At 42.8% G+C, this 23956-nt stretch overlaps 1 protein-coding gene across 11 annotated transcripts in view; it reads right to left on the bottom strand.

Annotated features, from left to right (window-relative positions):
• LOC115135044 (protein bicaudal C homolog 1-like) overlaps positions 1 to 23956 on the bottom strand; it is a 79175-nt gene that overhangs the window by 31496 nt on the left and 23723 nt on the right. For all 11 annotated transcript variants that reach the window (XM_065023151.1, XM_029669265.2, XM_065023149.1 and 8 more), the window contains exons 2-4: positions 17657 to 17703; positions 7609 to 7678; positions 121 to 200 (exon numbers count right to left, since the gene is read on the bottom strand). In XM_065023151.1, the coding sequence (XP_064879223.1) occupies positions 121 to 200; positions 7609 to 7678; positions 17657 to 17703 (197 nt within the window). The remainder of the gene's footprint in view (positions 1 to 120; positions 201 to 7608; positions 7679 to 17656; positions 17704 to 23956) is intronic.

A 23956-nucleotide genomic window follows, 5' to 3' on the forward strand; every position in this document is an offset into this window, starting at 1 on the left:
TGAAATAAGACACTTATTGGATCCATCTGTGTCTACCATCCTCTAGTTGATAATTTAGGGAGGTCAGTGTTCGTGTTGCCATGACAACAAAACAAAAACCTTTCCATCATTCATACATACCTTTGTGTCGAGGACTGACATGATTCGGTCTTTGGCTTCCCTCACGTTGTCTCTCTTTCCACAAACCTTAATGTGCGGATCTGGAGAGAGGGAGAGAGAGAGAGGTTCAGAGAGAGAACAAAAAGAGACAAAGAGAAAATGGTGGAGAGATCAAGATCTCAAGAAGAGACTATTTGAACACCTTTTCCCAAGCCTATGAGTTGATGGGATCCGTTGTGACATCAGATAAAGCACTACCGTAAATGCTCCTTTCAGATGTGATGACTTTCATTATAGGCTCTTACACAGCAATGTTGTATTACTATCAGTCAGACAGTACTGGATACAAAGACAGAATAATGACCCCTTAAATTAGCCCAGAGATAAAGGCAGTCCCGTGTGTTTCACTTCCTTCCTACAAACCTCATCCAGTCGATCAGTGCCAAAGGTGTAACACTGTTCCTCTGTCTGTCTGGTTAAATAAATTAAATCCTCCTCCAGTTGTCAAACACCAAGGTTGTGTCCTTTGAGTCAAGCTAAACTAAATACTACCTAAACGGCTACACATGTGTCTACTACATCACAACTGTTCAGTTCAAAAACTGCAGAGAAAATGTAAAATATCTGCACATCATAATGCATTATCTGGGCAAATATGTCAATTATTTGAGTAAACTGCACTTGTAGAGACCCTCTCAGCTCTTGTACAGCAATTCACAACATAAATACACAGTGCTGCTAATGCTTATGGCTGTAGAGTCCATCTGGGCATGCAGCGAGCCAGCTCCTAGGAGCCCCCCTTTCTTGACTGTACGGAGGGGCAGGATGTCAGTTAAGCGCCTTCCAGGAACCCCCCTCCCCACACACTCAACCCAAATAGCTCCGATTTACTTTGTATACTCCTACAGAAGAAAATATTTATATTCAGAGTTTGTTTACAGACACTTTATAAAACCCATTGACATTGGTTGGGTTTAGAGATTTTAGAGGTAATGAGCAGGGAAATGCAGGTAAAACCGTATAATGTAGAACAGAAGAGTTCATCCAAATGTAAACTATTAATGAAACCATCATTCAAATAAACAGAACAGTCCGTTATTGTGTCCTGTGCTGTATAGGCTGAACACCACATCAAAGCTCCAATTACACAACCAAACAGAAACTCTCCATAGAGTCACAAAACAAAAACTAAGAGGAAAGCACATGAACTGGCCCTGGGCCCTACTGAGGAGAGATCTGGGTTGGCTAGGCTCTGGAATGCTGCTGCAGGGAAGTGTTTAGGAGCCTCAGTGTTCCATTTTTTAAATGGGCCTGGGGAGGGATTGTGGGAGCAGTGGAAGGCCGTGTGGATCTCGTCAGTGCGACATGGGACCTCCGTGGCCTCAACGCTGAAGCAAGATCACAGAAGAGTGAAAAGAAAAATGCTGTGAGACAAAAAAACGAAACAAAAACAACCCAAATGCATCAAGTCCACATTGGGTTACATCAAGATAGGAGTGGGCGCAGTCAGACAGAAAAACAAAGGAAAAACACAGCAGTATTAGAGGTGACTGACACAGCTTTGGTTCAAGGAAACATTCCAAACACACAGCTGTGACAAGAGACTGAAGTCCACATCTACTTCCTCTGGTGGAATCTCACCAGCAGAGGGCGTATTGGCCTTCCACTGGCCTAACCTGCACATCTGGTACTCATTAGTGGGGCAAAATGAGTTTTGCTATGTGTGACGTTGGAACACCCACACATTTTTTAAGTGAGCGGTGTGTACTCATATGATTGACTGTGGAACACCTTAAGTGTTAATTTGGCACACAAAACACCTAGAAAAGCAAAAATATGGCAATACAGCTAAAAAGAAAAGTCTTGGTAGTTGACACTTGACAAAAAAATTAACAATTTGACCCCTCTGCTTACTGGCAAATACTTTTTTCCAGCATGGGCTTACACCCTGAAGTATCACACAAACGCTCAGAATTAAAGTACATTTGGATCTAGGTACCTCTTTAAAAACATCTGCAAAATGACTGAAAGACGAAGAAAGATTGGTGAAAGAATGGCGGCTGAACAAACATAAAAAGTTGGAAGTCGAGTTCAGGTTATTGGTCTTGCTGCTGTCCCGATTTCCCGAAAAGCAAAACATTTTCCAAATGATTCCAGCGTGTAAAGAGTGCCTGCCTTGACCGAATGCCATGAACTTGGACTACTTGCACAACAGATAAATACAGTGACTTCGGAAAGTATTCAGACCCCTTGAATTTTTACACATTTTGCTACGTTACAGCCTTATTCTAAAATGTATTACAATTGTTTTTTCCCCCTCAATCTACACACAATACCCATAATGACAAAGCAAAGAGGTTGAGAAATTCTTGCACATTTTTTTTTACACATAAAACTGAAATATTACATTTACATATGTATTCAGACTCTTTACTCAGTACTTTGTTGAAGCACCTTTGGCAGCGATTACAACATCAAGTCTTCTTGGGTATGATGCTACAAGCTTGGCACACCTGTATTTGGGGAGTTTCTCCCATTCTTCTCTGCAGATCCTCTCAACCTCTGTCAGGTTGGATGGGGAGCGTTGCTGCACAGCTATTTTCAGGTCTCTCCAGAGATGTTCGATCGGCTTCAAGTCCGAGCTCTGGCTGGACCACTCAAGGACCTAAAGAGTCCCGAAGCCACTCCTGCGTTGTCTTGGCCGTGTGCTTAGGGTCATTGTACTGTTGGAAGGTGAACCTTCACCGCAGTCTGAGGTCCTGAGCGCTCTGGAGCAAGTTTTCATCAAGGATCTCTCTGTACTTTGCTCCGTTCATCTTTCCCTCGATCCTGACTAGTCTCCCAGTCCCTGCCGCTGAAAAACATCCCCACAGCATGATGCTGTCACCACCATGCTTCACCGTAGGGATGGTGCCTGGTTTCCTCCAGACGTGACGCTTGGCATTCAGGCCAAAGAATTCAATCTTGGTTTCAACAGACCAGAGAATCTTGTTTCTCATGGTCTGAGAGTCTTTAGGTGACTTTTGGCAAACTCCAAGCAGGCTGGTATGTGCCTTTTACTGACGAGTGACTTCCGTCTGGCCGCTCTACCATAAAGACCTGATTGGTGGAGTGTTGCCGAGATGGTTGTCATTTTGGAATGTTCGCCCATCTCCACAGAGGAACTCCGGAGCTCTGGTCAACTCCCTGACCAAGGCCCTTCTCCCCCGATTTCTCAGTTTGGCAGGGCGGTCAGCTCTGGGAAGAGCCTTGGCGTTTCCAAACTTCTTCCATTTAAGAATGATGAAGGCCACTGTGTTTTTGGGGACCATCAATGCTGCATAATATTTTTGGCACCCTTCCCCAGTTCTGTGCCTCGACATAATCCTGTCTCGGAGCTCTACGGACAATTCCATCGACCTCACTGGCTTGGTTTTTGCTCTGACATGCACTGTCAACTGTGGGATCTTATCTAGACAGGTTTGTGCCTTTCCATATCATGTCCAATCAATTCAATTTACCACAGGTGGACTCCAATCAAGTTGTAGAAACATCAAGGATGATTAATGGAAACAATATGCACCTGAGCTCAATTACAAGTCTCATAGCAAAGGGTCTGAATACTTATGTAAGTAAGTATACATTTGCAAAAATATTACAACAAATTTAAAAAACTATTTTCGCTTCGTCATTATGGGGTATTTTGTGTAGATTGCTGAGGATTTATTTAATCCATTTTAAAATAAGGCTTTAAAATAACAAAATGTGGAAAAAGTCAAGAGGTCTGAATACTTTCCGAAGGCACTGTATGTCTAACCTCTCCAATGTTGATTGGAATAGAATAAAGCCCTACATACATTTCTAACTTTGATTACATGTGGCCTGTGATCACTGTCAGAACTGAAGAAGCAGGACACAAATATGTTTTCCTAAAAACTTTACGTGCGAGCACGGCCATAGGCCACTTCAACATAAGGAGAGGAAACTACTACATGTAGTTCACTACTAACCCAACACTGATGTTGGGTGACGTTTAACTGCCCAACTTCATAATGAGTAGTCCAAATGAAATATTTTCCTTGACCACGAGGCTCGATCTGACCTTCTACAGTAGGCTCTGTTGATATGCTCTACCGTTCTTTTATATTGACAAACTTATTAAAGGTGTAAGTCACCAATCTGTGGCTATGTGTCGGGAGTAGTGATAAAGACCAAAATGGTGTTCAAAAAAGCCTACCCATGAATGAAGTCTTCCATTGTCATGCAAGGATGTATTTAATTAACTGATAGGTTACTATATTGCATATTCTTAACAGAAAGTGTATCGGTCAAATGGGAAACAACCAAGTATAAAATAATGTGAAAACCAAACAAACAGTTAAACAATAAAATGCTGTCAATTCAAAACATATCCTAAGATGGATAGTCAGAGCATTTCCCACTGGTCATACATATAAATGCGTAAGGACATTAGCCATTTATTCTCATGGTGACATGTTCTGGTAAAGTGTAATATGAGCCTGCCTGCATCTCAGAGATACTGTTCTGCTATGAATCACCTGACGGTATATTGATGACGGGCTGTTCTAGGGGCCGGACTCTGGTCTTATCACACTGGTGCAGGTGGTAGTGGTGCTGGAGGTGTTAAGGCCTGACACTTTGATGGAGAGGCTGAGGGGACCTGCATGGAGGCCTTGCAAACAACTCTCACATTTGCTCATGACTCACAGGCATTACGAGGGCAGAGTAAAATACTACAAGAGTCGCTTTTCAGAGACAATGGCGACACATCATGATTACATAAAGTGAGACAAATAGTTTGAGTTTTAGCAACCCCCAATTTGTAAATGATTGACTTTCATAGACAGCTGGTGATGTAAATGGTAGTTTAATGTTCCAAATATCCAAGACATAAGAGAGTGGAGAAGCAGAATGGAATGGGGATCCAACATTTTGTCTCTAGTAGTTGTGTTGATGGCTAACCTCAGATCAAACTCACAAGTGTAGGCTATCCAGTCATTCTGGGTAGATTACAGGGTTGATTATAGTACCAAGAAGTACTCTCTCCCCTCTGGTTGTGAAGCACATATGATCACAAATACATGTTTTTCTTCCAAAAGGCACAAAAATGCAGTGCATGCACTCATGAGATAACTGGAAGACATTAGTGGAAATTGTTCATGCCTCTTCTTGGTTTACGTAATACTAAAAGGCTGACACCCAACAAATCATAGGGCGGAAATTAAATGGACAAACTGGTCTCTCAATGGAAATTAGATTTGTGAATGAACTTGGGAGTATGGGTGGGGCACACTCTAAATCAACTGGGGGTAGAAGAGCTGTTAAAAAAGTTTCCAGGAAGTTACATCAAGTTTTGGAATTTTACATTTGGCATGAAGACACACTGGCATTCCCTTGAGGACAACAAAGAGGGCAGGTCAAAACCAACCTTCCCCCAGACAAGCTTTAAATAGCTGTAGTGTTTTATTGGCAACAGTGCAGTGGAACAACAGAGCAGTGGAACAACAGAGCAGTGGAACAACAGAGCAGTGGACAGTGGAACAATAGAGCAGTGAAACAACAGAGCAGTGAAACAACAGTGCAGTGGAACAACAGAGCAGTGGACAGTGGAACAATAGAGCAGTGAAACAACAGAGCAGTGAAACAACAGAGCAGTGGACAGTGGAACAATAGAGCAGTGAAACAATAGAGCAGTGAAACAACAGAGCAGTGGAACAACAGAGCAGTGAAACAACAGAGCAGTGAAACAACAGAGCAGTGGAACAACAGAGCAGTGGACAGTGGAACAATAGAGCAGTGGACAGTGGAACAATAGAGCAGTGAAACAACAGTGCAGTGGAACAACAGAGCAGTGGAACAACAGAGCAGTGGAACAACAGAGCAGTGGAACAACAGAGCAGTGGAACAACAGAGCAGTGGACAGTGGAACAACAGAGCAGTGAAACAACAGAGCAGTGAAACAACAGAGCAGTGGACAGTGAAACAACAGAGCAGTGAAACAACAGAGCAGTGAAACAACAGAGCAGTGAAACAACAGAGCAGTGAAACAACAGAGCAGTGAAACAACAGAGCAGTGAAACAACAGAGCAGTGGACAGTGAAACAACAGAGCAGTGGAACAACAGAGCAGTGGACAGTGAAACAACAGAGCAGTGGAACAACAGAGCAGTGGACAGTGAAACAACAGAGCAGTGAAACAACAGAGCAGTGAAACAACAGAGCAGTGGACAGTGGAACAACAGAGCAGTGGAACAACAGAGCAGTGGACAGTGAAACAACAGAGCAGTGGAACAACAGAGCAGTGGACAGTGGAACAGAGCAGTGAAACAACAGAGCAGTGGAAAGTGGAACAGAGCAGTGAAACAACAGAGCAGTGGACAGTGGAACAACAGAGCAGTGGAACAACAGAGCAGTGAAACAACAGAGCAGTGAAACAACAGAGCAGTGAAACAACAGAGCAGTGAAACAACAAAGCAGTGGACAGTGGAACAACAGAGCAGTGGACAGTGGAACAACAGAGCAGTGGACAGTGGAACAACAGAGCAGTGGACAGTGGAACAACAGAGCAGTGGACAGTGGAACAACAGAGCAGTGGACAGTGGAACAACAGAGCAGTGGAACAACAGAGCAGTGGAACAACAGAGCAGTGGAACAACAGAGCAGTGAAACAACAGAGCAGTGAAACAACAGAGCAGTGAAACAACAGAGCAGTGAAACAACAGAGCAGTGAAACAACAGAGCAGTGAAACAACAGAGCAGTGGAACAACAGAGCAGTGGAACAACAGAGCAGTGGAACAACAGAGCAGTGGACAGTGGAACAACAGAGCAGTGGAACAACAGAGCAGTGGAACAACAGAGCAGTGGAACAACAGAGCAGTGGAACAACAGAGCAGTGGAACAACAGAGCAGTGGAACAACAGAGCAGTGGAACAACAAAGCAGTGGACAGTGGAACAACAGAGCAGTGGACAGTGAAACAACAGAGCAGTGAAACAACAGAGCAGTGGACAGTGGAACAACAAAGCAGTGAAACAACAGAGCAGTGGACAGTGGAACAACAGAGCAGTGGACAGTGGAACAACAGAGCAGTGGAACAACAGAGCAGTGGAACAACAGAGCAGTGGAACAACAGAGCAGTGGAACAACTCAGCCATTACATGCACATAACTTCTAACTCAAGGGCCCTCAAACAAACTTACAAATTGGTGTAAAGTCTGAAATGACTGACCAGAGAGAAGAGTAAGTGGTCAAAATATGAATAAACTGCCGTGACCTTTTTCTTGATTTCAGAGGGAAAACAAGCAAGCATATGTTGTCCTTGCAAATAAACTGATTTATACTCTTCCTGTATAGACATAATCAGCATATGTCAAACAAACCTAAAGACTTACACCCGGATATGAAAAAGCAACAGTGGAGTGAATTGTAGGGCAGTAAACAGGAGGGATGTTCATTTTGATATAATTACAGCTGATCTGTATCTGTAGAATCAAAACAAACAAACATTCACCTTTTTTGGACTTGGCGCCGATCTTCAGTTTGGAAGGCCACGCTATCTGTGTTTTGGTTTCATCCATGACCTGAAATAGATATTGGTCATATTTAATAAAAGGAAAAAGAAAGTGTTATTACGTATCTTAGTTCAAAAGTACAGAAATGGAGATCAGCAAACCGATAATTGCGCCATAATTCTTCTTGAGTGCCTATACTGTAGTCTGTTTAGATGACCAATTTTACATGACAGATGATAACTGCATGGTACACATTGCTATATACACACACACATCTTAACACAGGTGCCATTTTAAACAATCTCGTGTGGGCAGATTTTGCGTGTAGACTGAAGAATCTGCAGGGACTGAATGCGATGCATGAGATAACCAGCATCATTACATTTGGGGGGGTTTTCTTCACTGGTTATTTGGACGCATCAGGATTGGACGAAGGGGGTGCTTCAACTGCTTCAACTCTTGTGCTTTGCGCATGTGTGTGCGTGTGTGTGTGTGTGTGTGTGTGTGTGTGTGTGTGGGGGGGGTCAAATTATGCAAGATTCTACTTCAGGGTTAAGAGAGATTATTTTAAACATTAGAGATCCAGCCTCACTTCAAATAAACAGTATTAAATGAGGGCCACGTTCTAGTCAGCGTTGGCCAGAAACATTCACAATTCTGCTGTTTTAATGGCTGATTGAATGTGGCTTGAAGCTTGTCTAAACTTGGGACAATGCCTCATTGCCTTATACCTCCTCTAACCTCTTGCCATGCTGACTTTGGAGAGCACCTACGAAGAGAGGTCTACCATCAACAATTTTCTAAAAAGGCCTTGCACTCTGAAGGAGAGAACGTGCGCGAAAGTCAAACTCAAAAAAGGAAACTGGAGAAATGAACCAGAACGGTGGAGAAATGGTACGATCAAGCAAAAACGTGCCTTTTGATATAAAAACTTACTGAAACAAATGCTTTCCGGCGGTACTAAGTGACGAAAAAAGCTGACATCTACATATTTTCTGAAGTGGACTGGGTGTTGTTGGTTTAGGAAAACGTGAAACGTGTCAGCTGCATTCTGTGAGAGCCTGTTGACTAGCCTACCCATTGTAACCAGGAGCATTTGCATGAATGTGAAACAAAAAAGAACCCCAAAAAAAGAAAGAGCAAAGTCCGAGAGGACAGAGTATGCTATTCTGAGGTACTACACTCCTCATCCACACGCTCATGAGGCCGCTCACCTTCGCCTAACTTCCTGAACATTGACTGGGGATCACACAGTTAAGCCCTGAGAAACACGAACCATCTGCATCGCCTTATGGAGACCTGCTGACTGGTGGTTCACATTAGAAATGAATATTTCTCAAAACCATTCATCTCCAAAACACAGAGATCTGTCCTTGTCCTCAATTTCCTTGTTTTTACAAAAGGTCCTGTCGTGATTGTTTGCTTTAACGCGTACCGGGGGCTCGTGTTTTTGGATGGAGAAGGAATGAACTGAGACTGGCTTGGACACGTGAGCGCCGTATGACTGCTCCCTCATGCAGTATGAAGCTGATCCATGTTTTTCCTGGGCTTCAGTGGTTATGCAAGGACCTCACATGGAAACCCATGCAGAGAGGGACAACATGCTTACTGTAAATGTCCCTGTCTATGGTCAGGATTGTACAGTACTTCCTCATTAGAGTAACTGCCACGTTGCTGGATCTATGGTCCCTATTTATGTATTGAACTGCATTTCTAAGAAGAATACTAAAGAACGGCCTTCATTCTACAATTTCCTATCTTCATGCAGCACAGTATTCATAGGGGAAATGTCCAAATTCCTCCATATGTTTGGGAAGTGGGCCTGCATGGTATCCTCCAAACACCCTCCAAACTGACTGATTTTCCAGCACCAGTCTCAAACACCAGTAGGGCAGTGCTAGTTGAACGTGTGCATTTTCACTCCGGTATTCCACACTGTTAAAGACCACTGATGGTTGAGCAGACGGCCCTTCAAGCCTCACTGAGTTTCTCAAACATACTATAATCACACAAATATGGAAAGTGAAGTGGAGCATAAAGAATGGCAACATAATAATGGGGTAATTACATGCCTCACAATCTTACTTTGAGCTTGCAATAAGATTGACATAAAATATTGGTCCTAGTTATTGCAGGGCCCCATGTAAACATGCATAACAATATTGAATTTCAACCATTTCAAATGATCTAGTCAATTCAATTGCAAAGGTAAGATGTATTGTACCTGTGAAAAAGTAGCCTATACAAAATACAACTCAATATCTGGTAAGAGTTGGGCTTAGTTATTCATTTCCAGTGTTAACAAATCACAGATGGACTGATGCATCCACATAGTTCTTCTATGTAGCATCACTGATTGTGGAGCCTATTCACAATACAAACGCTACAAACTTATGTTTTGGAAGAAAAAACACCTACTATTTTTTAAGAAAAGTCTCAATTTAACCTGGTTGTTACGTCTCTGCCTTCTTCATTGAAACCAATAAAAACAAATCCACTACAGTATTGGCAGCCAAAAAAAGGCTTCCACCATATATATCACATTCCTACAGTATAACAAATGTGTCTTGTTGAGTTGCATTTTTCCCTTTCTCACTAAAGACCTTGGCTCATGTTACTGGTCTTGGGTATTATCTTCATCTAATAGCAGGAAAAGCCCCTGCCAAGCTGGAGTTCTCATGAAAGCTCTTGGCTGTGGCACTTCTAACCATTTTACAGGATAATACCAATAAAATAGAGATCCAGGAAGGTAGTCTTTTGGGTGAAGGGAAAATAAACATCATTTTGGATGTATTTCCTTCCTAACGAACAGAATAGAGCAGTTTGTTTTCTGAATTGGACAGATACTAATTTACCAGATTCTAACATGCTAGGACTTTGTGGAAACAACGTTTTGCTTCCAACTATGAGGACGACATGGTATACAGTTGACCTCTAATAATCGTGGACTCAGTTGTACCATTTTACACTGGAAAATCTAGCCCCAGGGATATCCGAATCCAAGATTTGCATCAGAGATTTATCTCAGTTTCTCTCCCACATCGTCTTCATCATGATACACAAGTTAGCATCTTATCGTACATTGTACATTATGAACCCCCCATATACTTTTCTTCCATAAACACGTGCTCCCACTCAACTGTATAACTAAAACACATCTCTAGAACATTTTGTTCTTCAGGAATTTTGGCTCTGATCCCCTCCCCCATTTGGACCTTTCCCTCCCCAATTGTATCAGTCTCATGAGCCAATAAATGGGGTTTCTGCTTTTTGTCACCGAGGTATTCATCTTAATTCCACAAAATGATTGTCCCGGTGAAGAAACCCAACTCGTCTTTTTACTCCATGTGGCACTTTTAAGTTCTTCAGCTACACCAGTACATATGTAATGCATTTCTACCAAAATATTGACATTGGCAAAACTACACACAATCCAGGAATGGCCAGGGAATGGGCTATGATCAGATACTGTGTGATATAACATGATAAAATGGATACAGGAATTGTATAATGTCACATAGCAACATGCAAGGCAACACAATAGTTATGAGATGACGACTGCCCGTTGTTGCGTCTAATCAGGAAATGTATGCCTCAGAGTAAAGGCCTGGCATGTTCGGAAAGCCAGCTATTTACAAAGCAGTGCAGAACCCTATGAAAGTGATGTCAAATTATTGAAATTGTGATGAACCAGACACCCTTGTGTTTATAGAGGTATATGCAATTATATAGTTTCCAAAGTCCAAACTTTATGGCCCATTCAATTTATTTCTCTCTATAGGGTCTTGTTCAGGAACTTTCTTCCTCTTCATAGTTGCTGTTCTTGGCAAGGCCATACAGATGGGAGTGATTTCAGACAGACCACACACCATTTTAAGGGTGGATGGCGTTTATTTTTATGAAGGCGCCAGCAAATACCTTTCAAATGGGTCAGATATTTGCACAAATTAGGTTAACTATACATTTAATGTTCCACTCTTTAGTCTTTCTACTACCACACCCTTTTCAAATAATGCATACGTCTAGCGTTATGATCAGTTTCATAACAAGTTATGATGATTGGATCTTGCAGGAGGTGCAGTTACATACTGTAACCCAAATCGAACAGGATGTCATTATGGCAATGTCATAAAAACAGCCACATGTGCTCGGTGCACGTGAGTTTATACAAGTGTGTGTGTGTGTGTGGCACGATGGCGATCAACATGAATGGAGTGGACTTTCTTCCTGTATCGCATTGGTGCAGCTGTGGATTCAGATTGTGTGTGTGTGTGTGTGTGTGTGTGTGTGTGTATGTGTGTGTTAGAGAGAGACAGAGAGGGTTTAGGAAGGTAAAGCGATGTGGGCGGGAATTGAGAGATAGTTCTCCTGTTTCAACAGAAGCTGAGAGCAGAGGATCTTAGTTAGTGATCCATCCACGGTTTTCATCCAATGAGACTGATCGGATGAATTGAACGTGTGCCAACAATCCATGTGCTAACTCTCACAAGCTCCATTATTTTTGGGGAGAAGACATTTACCTTAATAAGGCACTCAACTAATATGTGCATAGTTTAAAAAATAATCCAAAACTAAAAGCTACTGCACAATATCTTCCACTGTTTCAAACCAGAGATTATACAAATACTCTCGTTAGAGTCATTGAGTTTCAGAGTGTTTGTACTTTAAGTATTTTTCAAAGTAAGTCATCTAACTTTTACTTGAGTTTTGAATGGAGCATTGTATTTCGCTACCTTTTTAAAATCATCCGTTACAGAGTACAATTTTGAAGGCTATCCATAATAGATGATTATGAGGGCATGGAAAGATTGCTAGTCCTTTGGAGCCAGAAAAACCCCCATTGTTTAATCATTGCCCAATCAAATCCAAAATTTCACACATTGTGCCAATACAGGGTCAATCAAATCAAGCTGTGCATACAAACTGAACGATGATGGGTCGAAAGATTTTCAAAAAGTCAGAAAGAACTTAGTTTAGTTTGAGACATATCGTGAAAGGGAGGAAACGTTTTAATTTAATCAGAAGCCACCGCCAGATTTCTGGATTGGGCTGCGCTCAGAGTATCCTGCCTTGGCAAATCGCACTGTTAAGACACTGATGCCCTTTGCAACCACGTACCTGTGTAACCGGTGTGAAATGGCATTGCAGAGTGATGTGCATCCTTTCAAGCACCCCCTTCTCATTAACCTATGGTGAGTTACTCACAATTTTCGATTAACAAATAAGGTTTTATATGTAAGATGGTTATATAAAGAGGATTGATTATTATTATATTATTAGTGCCCTGGTCCTATAAGAACTCTTCGTCACTTCCCACGAGCCAGGTTGTGACAAAAACTCACACTAATTTTTAGGTTTAATAAATGGATCGTATAGTGTGTGTGGCAGGCTCACAATGGCAACAAACAAAAAAACATTTGAGAGTGCGCTGACCCTGTGCTAGAGGGGGGTACGCAGCTGGAGGTTGAGTGTTTGAAGGGGTATGGAACTATAAAAAGTTTTGGAACCACAGCTCTAATGAAACAGGCAGGGAGTGCGGCTCGACCCCTCAACCTTCAGTCCCGAAGCCCAGCGAGCCAGCGACGGTTCCACAAAAGCATGCTCAAGTGTGCGCTCGCTACACTACTACCTCCATGCTAGACCTCACAGGACAGTCTTGCAGGAGCGCGCTCACCGGTCAAGCACACGCTCTGTCGTGGATGTGAGGTCCGATCACTTCCGACACCAATATATAGCACTGAAACAGGCATGGAGTGCAGCTCGAACCCTCAACCTTCTGGCACCAAACCCAGCGCGCCAACTACTCTGCCACAAAAGCTCTTATAAATCAGGGTCGCTGCAATACGTTACTGTTAGCCTAGTTGTCTAGCATGCTAACATTAGCAAACTATCCTTGCAGTTAAGGTAGCTTACATGGCTAACCACCACCTGATGATGATAGCCATTATGGCTAGCACGTCGATATGACTATGTGTGGTGGTGGCTAGCTAGCCATGTAAGTTATCTGGGCTAACTAACAACATTAGTCTAACATCCATAAGTGACGTAGCGAGCTAGCTAGTTAACGTTGGCTTGCTTGGTCATGACATTCAGTATTTAGAGAATCCTAGGATTTTTTGCTATGTACTGTAGCTATTTTGTCTGTGTAAATTAGAATACCGTTCATCTAAAAGCCAGAGACTCAGTAAGTCTAACTGTGAGTGTACACAGTAGGTACAGCTAGACATGGACTCATCTCAACATTAGACAACTTTTTAGGTCTGAGAACAACTGACAAAGGTCACTCTAGTCACAGGAACTGGGAATAATAACAATGGAAAGTCTGTTTGGTCTATTATAATGTCAGTGATATGATTAACTAAGTTGCCACATGAAGCATAATTTGTTGAAATATTCTGTGTATTTGACACTATACAGATTTGGTCTATCTGAAGCATCATCTTGACACAATGACAGAGGTTGAGACAGAGCAACAGAGGCAGCATTCATCTGATGAAGAAGGTGCCGAGAAGGTCACAAGGTACAGGGGAGCTGGATGGGTACCTTGCATGTGTGTCAGACAAGATGAACATGCTTCATTCCTTTCCATACATAAAGAAGCTGTACCTCAAACTGAACACAGGCCTGCCTGCCTCTGACGCTTGTGAGTGTCTTTTTAGCTGTGTTGGGACTGCTCTTTATTGCAAAGCGAGCCCGGATAAACTCGATTCACAAAATCAGGCCCTGATAAAACTGAACAGCAAGTTCAGAGAAACGTGACGGTGTTAGAACATAACACCTGTGCTTTTGCTCAAGGAACACTACATCACCTAAATGTACTCTGTATGTAGCCTATATATAGTTAATCAATCAATCTAATACAATATCTATAGCCCAACATCGATAGCCCCTTCTCTACTCCAGGGGGGTTTTCTCAAACATTTCTATTTCCATGATGTTCTGTTATATTACCTTCAGAGCTGATTTGACATCAAATCCTTTAGGTATGTCCAGTGTGTCCCAGCACTCCCCATTTGGCCTTTGTATGGGTGAGTGAGTGAATGGGGAAGTGAATGAGTGAAGAGCATAAATGGGTGTTTTTTTGTATATGTACTTATATATGCTTATATTTCATCAATACATGATTTATTTTCAAATATGAATAGTATTGACAAATCCAGTTATTTTCTACACAGATGTACCTTGCTGCAACTCAAACAATAAAATGAACTTAGTTCATACTGGTACATTACTTTTATCTTACTTTTTCAATGTATTGCATGGAAAATATCATGTGTAACAACGTTCAGGTAACCTTAGCAAAATTAGCTATAAAGGTCAATGTTTTTATTTTAAAAGTTACAAAATTACCTTTACTCTGAGTACTTTTTAAATGAGCTACTTTGTACTTTTACTTGAGTAGTTTTTTTTTTATACTAGTAGTTTGCTTGAGTAAAATTTAATTAAAGTAACAAATCAGATAACATTTTATTGGTCACATATTTAGCAGATGTTATTGGGGGCGGCAGCGTAGCCTAGTGGTTAGAGCGTTGGACTAGTAACCGGAAGGTTGCGAGTTCAAACCCCCGTGCTGACAAGGTACAAATCTGTCATTCTGCCCCTGAACAGGCAGTTAACCCACTGTTCCCAGGCCGTCATTGAAAATAAGAATGTGTTCTTAACTGACTTGCTTGGTAAAATTTTAAAAAATAATTAAAAAATTGCAGGTGTAGCGAAATGCTTGTGCTCCAACAGTAACAGTACTTCTAGTGGAGTAGGATATTTCAGTACTCTTTTCACTTGTTACAACATAAAAAGTGACTAGGTATCTACAGAGGAACGAACCAATTTAGATGGCTATCGGATTGCTGCACCTCACAAAGACATCACTGATTGCTTCACTGCAATGTGATGACTCATTTTCACCTTTTCTCCAATTTCTTCCTCACTCTATCCCTCCATTTCCTTTCACACTAGCTTAGCAGCACAAAACTACAGGACTGCGTTGTACTCCTAAACAAATGAAGTAGAATCCTCCTGGCCTCAGATCACAGTGAATCAGTGCTCGTATATCAAGCTGGCGTTGTTTACAGAACCACAGGCGAGGGATAAGGAGGGAGGGACTGGCTCAGCACTGAAAGACATTTGACAAAAGCCTCCACTAAAGTTCTGTGGTCCATAGTCTACCATTCCAACTCTTCACGGTCCGAAATTAGATGGCCTAATAGCCTGTTGAACTGTTCAATGGTCCATGGTCTTTGAGTTAAAATGTCACCCGTCTTTCAGATAGGGAAATCAGTGGTCAGTAAAGATCCCATGGCACTTATCGTAAGAGTAGGGGTGTTAACCCCCGGTGTCCTGGCTAAATATCTAATCTGGCCCTCAGAGTCATGGCCCCCTAATCATCCCCAGTTTGGCTCATTTATCCCCCTCTACCATGTAACTATTCCCCTGGTCATTTCTGTAAATGAGAATGTGTTCTCAGTCAATTTACCTGGTAAAATAAATATATTTCTTAAATGCAGTTCCACATTTTATTATAGCTAATCTTGTTTACCAGGAAGTAAAATTCTCACAGTCTGTCAATTCCTGTTTTACACACATAATCTGTCAATTAGAGATTATATAATAGCCTACACATAAAGCATGTTGTCCATCAGTCAAATACACCAAAGATCCATATAACAATACACGACAAATGATTTAATACAGTGATCTGAGTGGGAAACAATGCTTGGACCCAGCATGAGGTAGAGAGGGAGGGGGGGGGGGGTCTGAGAGCTGGCCTGGACTGAACGGAAGACGAACAGACAGTGAGTAAGAGGGTGATCTACCACAGGCAAATCCCTGCAAGTGTTTAGTTTTTTTCTTTGCAAACTGCTTTCCTCAAAAGACAATGTGTGTGTGTGTGTGAGTGTAGTGGAGGGGTGAGAGAAAATCATTGTGTGTGACATATGAGGAACTTCATCAATTTGTGTGTGGTGCATGGGTGTGTTTGAGGAAGGAAAGGGTCAAGTTACACTTTACATTTTCATCAACTTCAAGGTAGTCCACACAAACCTCATACATTTTCTTTCAAATAAAGCGTTCCAGATCTCTACAATGTTTATTTTACTGACATTAATTGGGTCTCTGTGGTTGTCATGCTATCGGAGGAAAATTAGACCCATTTGAATGGAAATTCTTCAATAAAAACATCACTGTCTGTGTTACTAGTCTTTTAACTTCTGACAGGCATCCATTGGAATGGAGAGTTGGCGTAGGGAGGATTGCATGTGAACTGTGAAGACAGGGCCGTGGCTTTGGAAAAGCATGATTGGCAAGCCAAGGCACCACCTACATTTATGTCAGATAAGTTTAATTGAATGAGCTTCATATTTACAGAGACAAAACATGTCTAGAATTTATGGTAAAAAAAATTATGGGATGACGCATGGTTTGTATTCTTTGTTTTGAAATGGCTGTAGGGACAGTTAAATTGCTTCCTGCTTTGACATTTAAATAAACTTGCCTCAAAACCAGACAAAGAATGCCAACTTAGTATGTTAATGGACTTGAATTAACTATGTGGAGGAAGTTCAAACACTTCAGTAAACAGCACTTTAGACAGGAGCAGTGCATTCAAACACTTTTCCATTTTCTTTCAGGCAATTACTTAGGTTCCTATGCAATAGCATAGAGCAGACTAGTACAAACTAAACTGAGTCTTAGAAAAATAGGAAAATATTTAATGCTAACAAAGTATGACAACAAAACAGATGAATGTGTATAGTGTATGAATGCGTATTGCATCCGTCTCGGTCTGTACATTCCCTAATTGTGGAGAGTGGTCCATTTTTGGTCTATCGAATGTGCAGCCTCAGCCTGTCAAACACATGCCTGACTAGTGCAATGTCCACAATAATATCAGGTACAATAGTTTCAACAAAAAGTAATACTAACTTATCTGAAAGTCTTTGTTCTGTTATCAGGACCCTATTAGGGGAACACCTGACACTTTCTCTAATTTCACCACCTGAGTGTTCTCCTCTGGACATCCAAACACAATAATACAGACTCGAGACTTACCTTCTGAAAGAAGTCCTCGCCACCATTGACTCTTCCCTCAGTTGCCGCTGTAGAGGAGAGGAAAAAGGAACAATTCATGAAACCACCAACTGTTAAATATACAGTAATGTATAACATTCACAGAGCCAAATCACGCTCGGGTTAACTAATGTCCTGAGAATGTGTGGATAACAGGACTAAATCCCCCAAAGTATCTCATTTTTGGATTTAGAAAGAAGTCAAATTCATTCTTGATAAACCTTAAAATTAGATACAGCTTCCTTCTAACAAATTGCTGAACTTTGTATAAAAGGTCTCAGTGCTATACAACCATGTTGGGAGATCCATCTTTTTGGGATATTCACACAATTTGACAGACAATGTCTGTGGTATCATAAGGGTGGCATTAGAAATGTTAGCTACAAGAGAAATTACTGACATATCTGGCAGAGCACACGCTTTTGTAGGGATATCCCTGAGTACAACAACTATTATTTTAAATACTTGCAATGAAAAAAAATACTCAAGACCTCTGTAAAATATGGCACGGAACAGTTTCCTAACCACAGTGAATACAATACTTTGTTTATGATACAGATACATCTACACATCCATTTGTCTGGCCTGTGGCTTTTCTGTTGATGTAAAATACATAGTTATTCTCCTGAGTGCATTCATATGTTCATCCGTCATTTAAGGCAGTTGATGCAAAGCTGGTAATGATGCGTTTCTCTATTTTCTGGGTAGATTTACCACATTTTCAGAGAAACTGGGTCAGGAGCACCACAGCACTGGTGTACAGTGATACATATTGGCCTTGGTGTAATGACAAGAATGATGTTATGGTTAAGGGTAATTCCACAGTAAAAGAGTGACACAGACTGATTTTTCACTTCAAAATCTTTGTCAAGCAAACCAATGATTGCAAAGTTAAACAAACCATACAATTCTATGCACAAGGACTACTTTTAACAATTCCCACTGAACATTTTACAAAACACATTTACTGGAAGAACAGTGCATATGCAAAATCTGGTAACAGAATTTTGGTAAAATCTCCCTCTTTTTTTTACAAATAAAATTCTTAAAATAAAGTGGTGATCCTAACTGACCTAAAACAGGGAATTTTTACTAGGATTAAATGTCAGGAATTGTGAAAACTGAGTATTTGGCTAAGGTGTATGTAAACTTCCGACTTCAACAGTATGTATGTACAGTGGGTAGAACAAGTATTTGATAACCTGCAAAATCGGCAGTGTTTCCTACTTACAAAGCATGTAGAGGTCTGTAATTTTATCATAGGTACACTTCAACAAAATCCAGAAAATCACATTGTATGATTTTTAAGTAATTCATTTGCATTTTATTGCATGACATAAGTATTTGATACATCAGAAAAGCAGAACTTAATATTTGGTACAGAAACCTTTGTTTGCAATTACAGAGATCATATGTTTCCTGTAGTTCTTGACCAGGTTTGCACACACTGCAGCAGGGATTTTGGCCCACTCCTCCATACAGACTTTCTCCAGATCCTTCAGGTTTCGGGGCTGTCGCTGGGCAATACGGACTTTCAGCTCCCTCCAAAGATTTTCTGTTGGGTTCAGGTCTGGAGACTGGCTAGGCCACTCCAGGACCTTGAGATGCTTCTTACGGAGCCACTCCTTAGTTGCCCTAGCTGTGTGTTTTGGGTCGTTGTCATGCTGGAAGACCCAGCCACGACCCATCTTCAAAGCTCTTACTGAGGGAAGGAGGTTGTTGGCCAAGATTACGATACATGGCCCCATCCATCCTCCCCTCAATACGGTGCAGTCGTCCTGTCCCCTTTGCAGAAAAGCATCCCCAAAGAATGATGTTTCCACCTCCATGCTTCACGTTTGGGATGGTGTTCTTGGGGTTGCACTCATCCTTCTTCTTCCTCCAAACACAGCGAGTGGAGTTTAGACCAAAAAGCTCTATTTTTGACTCATCAGACCACATGACCTTCTCCCATTCCTCCTCTGGATCATCCAGATGGTCATTGGCAAACTTCAGACAGGCCTGGACATGCGCTGGCTTGAGCAGGGGGACCTTGCGTGCGCTGCAGGATTTTAATCCATGACGGCGTAGTGTGTTACTAATGGTTTTCTTTGAGACTGTGGTCCCAGTTCTCTTCAGGTCATTGACCAGGTCCTGTCGTATAGTTCTGGGCTGATCCTTCACCTTCCTCATGATCATTGATGCCCCACGAGGTGAGATCTTGCATGGATCCCCATACAGAGGTTGATTGACCGTCATCCTGAACTTCTTCCATTTTCTAATAATTGCGCCAACAGTTGTTGCCTTCTCACCAAGCTGCTTGCCTATTGTCCTGTATCCCATCCCAGCCTTGTTTAGGTCTACAATTTTATCCCTGATGTCCTTACACAGCTCTCTGGTCTTGGCCATTGTGGAGAGGTTGGAGTCTGTTTGATTGAGTGTGTGGACAGGTGTCTTTTATACAGGTAACTAGTGGAGAACAGGAGGGCTTCTTAAAGAAAAACGAATAGGTCTGTGAGAGCCGGAATTCTTACAGGTTGATAGGTGATCAAATACTTATGTCACGCAATAAAATGCAAATGAATTACTTAAATATCATACAATGTGATTTTCTGAATTTTTGTTTTAGATTCCGTGTCTCACAGTTGAAGTGTACCTATGATAAAAATGACAGACCTCTACATGCTTTGTAAGTAGGAAAACCTGCAAAATCAGCAGTGTATCAAATACTTGTTCTCCCCACAGTGTGTGTATATATATATACTGCTCAAAAAAATAAAGGGAACACTTAAACAACACAATGTAACTCCAAATCAATCACACTTCTGTGAAATCAAACTGTCCACTTAGGAAGCAACACTGATTGACAATACATTTCACATGCTGTTGTGCAAATGGAATAGACAACAGGTGGAAATTATAGGCAATTAGCAAGACACCCCCAATAAAGGAGTGGTTCTGCAGGTGGGAACCACAGACCACTTCTCAGTTCCTATGCTTCCTGGCTGATGTTTTGGTCACTTTTGAATGCTGGTGGTGCTTTCACTCTAGTGGTAGCATGAGACGGAGTCTACAACCCACACAAGTGGCTCAGGTTGTGCAGCTCATCCAAATCAAATCAATTTTTATTTGTCACATACACATGGTTAGCAGATGTTAATGCGAGTGTAGCGAAATGCTTGTGCTTCTAGTTCCGACAATGCAGTAATAACCAACAAGTAATCTAACTAACAATTCCAAAACTACTGTCTTATACACAGTGTAAGGGGATAAAGAATATGTACATAAAGATATATGAATGAGTGATGGTACAGAACAGCATAGGCAAGATACAGTAGATGGTATCGAGTACGGTATATACATATGAGATGAGTATGTAAACAAAGTGGCATAGTTAAAGTGGCTAGTGATACATGTATTACATAAGGATGCAGTAGATGATATAGAGTACAGTATATATGTATGCATATGAGATGAATAATGTAGGGTATGTAACATTATATTAGGTAGCATTGTTTAAAGTGGCTAGTGATATATTTTACATAATTTCCCATCAATTCCCATTATTAAAGTGGCTGGAGTTGAGTCAGTGCCAGTGTGTTGGCAGCAGCCACTCAATGTTAGTGGTGGCTGTTTAACAGTCTGATGGCCTTGAGATAGAAGCTGTTTTTCAGTCTCTCGGTCCCAGCTTTGATGCACCTGTACTGACCTCGCCTTCTGGATGATAGCGGGGTGAACAGGCAGTGGCTCGGGTGGTTGTTGTCCTTGATGATCTTTATGGCCTTCCTGTAACATCGGGTGGTGTAGGTGTCCTGGAGGGCAGGTAGTTTGCCCCCGGTGATGCGTTGTGCAGACCTCACTACCCTCTGGAGAGCCTTACGGTTGTGGGCGGAGCAGTTACCGTACCAGGCGGTGATACAGCCCGCCAGGATGCTCTCGATTGTGCATCTGTAGAAGTTTGTGAGTGCTTTTGGTGACAAGCCACATTTCTTCAGCCTCCTGAGGTTGAAGAGGCGCTGCTGCGCCTTCTTCACGATGCTGTCTGTGTGAGTGGACCAATTCAGTTTGTCTGTGATGTGTATGCCGAGGAACTTAAAACTTACTACCCTCTCCACTACTGTTCCATCGATGTGCATAGGGGGGTGTTCCCTCTGCTGTTTCCTGAAGTCCACAATCATCTCCTTAGTTTTGTTGACGTTGAGTGTGAGGTTATTTTCCTGACACCACACTCCGAGGGCCCTCACCTCCTCCCTGTAGGCCGTCTCGTCGTTGTTGGTAATCAAGCCTACCACTGTTGTGTCGTCTGCAAACTTGATGATTGAGTTGGAGGCGTGCGTGGCCACGCAGTCGTGGGTGAACAGGGAGTACAGGAGAGGGCTCAGAACGCACCCTTGTGGGGCCCCCGTGTTGAGGATCAGCGGGGTGGAGATGTTGTTGCCTACCCTCACCACCTGGGGGCGGCCCGTCAGGAAGTCCAGTACCCAGTTGCACAGGGCGGGGTCGAGACCCAAGGTCTCGAGCTTGATGACGAGCTTGGAGGGTACTATGGTGTTGAATGTCGAGCTGTAGTCGATGAACAGCATTCTCACATAGGTATTCCTCTTGTCCAGATGGGTTAGGGCAGTGTGCAGTGTGGTTGAGATTGCATCGTCTGTGGACCTATTTGGGCGGTAAGCAAATTGGAGTGGGTCTAGGGTGTCAGGTAGGGTGGAGGTGATATGGTCCTTGACTAGTCTCTCAAAGCACTTCATGATGACGGAAGTGAGTGCTACGGGGCGGTAGTCGTTTAGCTCAGTTACCTTAGCTTTCTTGGGAACAGGAACAATGGTGGCCCTCTTGAAGCATGTGGGAACAGCAGACTGGTATAGGGATTGATTGAATATGTCCGTAAACACACCGGCCAGCTGGTCTGCGCATGCTCTGAGGGCGCGGCGGGGGATGCCGTCTGGGCCTTCAGCCTTGCGAGGGTTAACACGTTTAAATGTTTTACTCACCTGGGCTGCAGTGAAGGAGAGTCCGCATGTTTTCGTTGCAGGCCGTGTCAGTGGCACTGTATTGTCCTCAAAGCGGGCAAAAAAGTTATTTAGTCTGCCTGGGAGCAAGACATCCTGGTCCGTGACTGGGCTGGTTTTCTTCTTGTAGTCCGTGATTGACTGTAGACCCTGCCACATACCTCTTGTGTCTGAGCCGTTGAATTGAGATTCTACTTTGTCTCTATACTGACGCTTAGCTTGTTTGATAGCCTTGCGGAGGGAATAGCTGCACTGTTTGTATTCGGTCATGTTACCAGTCACCTTGCCCTGATTAAAAGCAGTGGTTCGCGCTTTCAGTTTCACGCGAATGCTGCCATCAATCCACGGTTTCTGGTTAGGGAATGTTTTAATCGTTGCTATGGGAATGACATCTTCAACGCACGTTCTAATGAACTCGCACACCGAATCAGCGTATTCATCAATGTTGTTATCTGACGCAATGGATGGCACATCAATGCGAGCTGTGGCAAAAAGGTCTGCTGTGTCTGTCAGCGTAGTGTCCAGAGCATGGAGGCGTTACCAGGAGACAGGCCAGTACATCAGGAGACGTGGAGGAGGCCGTAGGAGGGCAACAACCCAGCAGCAGGACCGCTACCTCCGCCTTTGTGCAAGGAGGAGCAGGAGGAGCACTGCCAGAGCCCTGCAAATTGACCTCCAGCTGGCCACAAATGTGCATGTGTCTGCTCAAACGGTCAGAAACAGGCTCCATGAGGGTGGTATGAGGGCCCCGACATCCACAGGTGGGGGTTGTGCTTACAGCCCAACCCTGTGCCAGAGAACACCAAGATTGGCAAATTCGCCACTGGCGCCCTGTGCTCTTCACAGATGAAAGCAAGTTCACACTGAGCACGTGACAGAGTCTGGAGACGCTGTGGAGACCGGTTGGGGGGTGGGTCAGCATGACCGGTTGGGCGGTGGGTCAGTCATGGTGTGGGGTGGCATTTCTTTGGGGGGGGCCGCACAGCCCTCCATGTGCTCGCCAGAGGTAGCCTGACTGCCATTAGGTACTGAGATGAGATTCTCAGACCCCTGAGACCATATGCTGGTGTGGTTGGGCCTGGGTTCCTCCTAATGCAAGACAATGCTAGACCTCATGTGGCTGGAGTGTGTCAGCAGTTCCTGCAAGAGGAAGGCATTGATGCTATGGACTGGCCCGCCCGTTCCCAGACCTGACTCCAATTGAGCACATCTGGGACAATCATGTCTCGCTCCATCCACCAAGACTGTTGCACCACAGACTGTCCAGGAGTTGGTGGATGCTTTAGTCCAG

This window comes from Oncorhynchus nerka, linkage group LG10 (genome assembly GCF_034236695.1).
Source record: "Oncorhynchus nerka isolate Pitt River linkage group LG10, Oner_Uvic_2.0, whole genome shotgun sequence".
Classification (NCBI taxonomy): Eukaryota; Metazoa; Chordata; class Actinopteri; order Salmoniformes; family Salmonidae; genus Oncorhynchus; species Oncorhynchus nerka.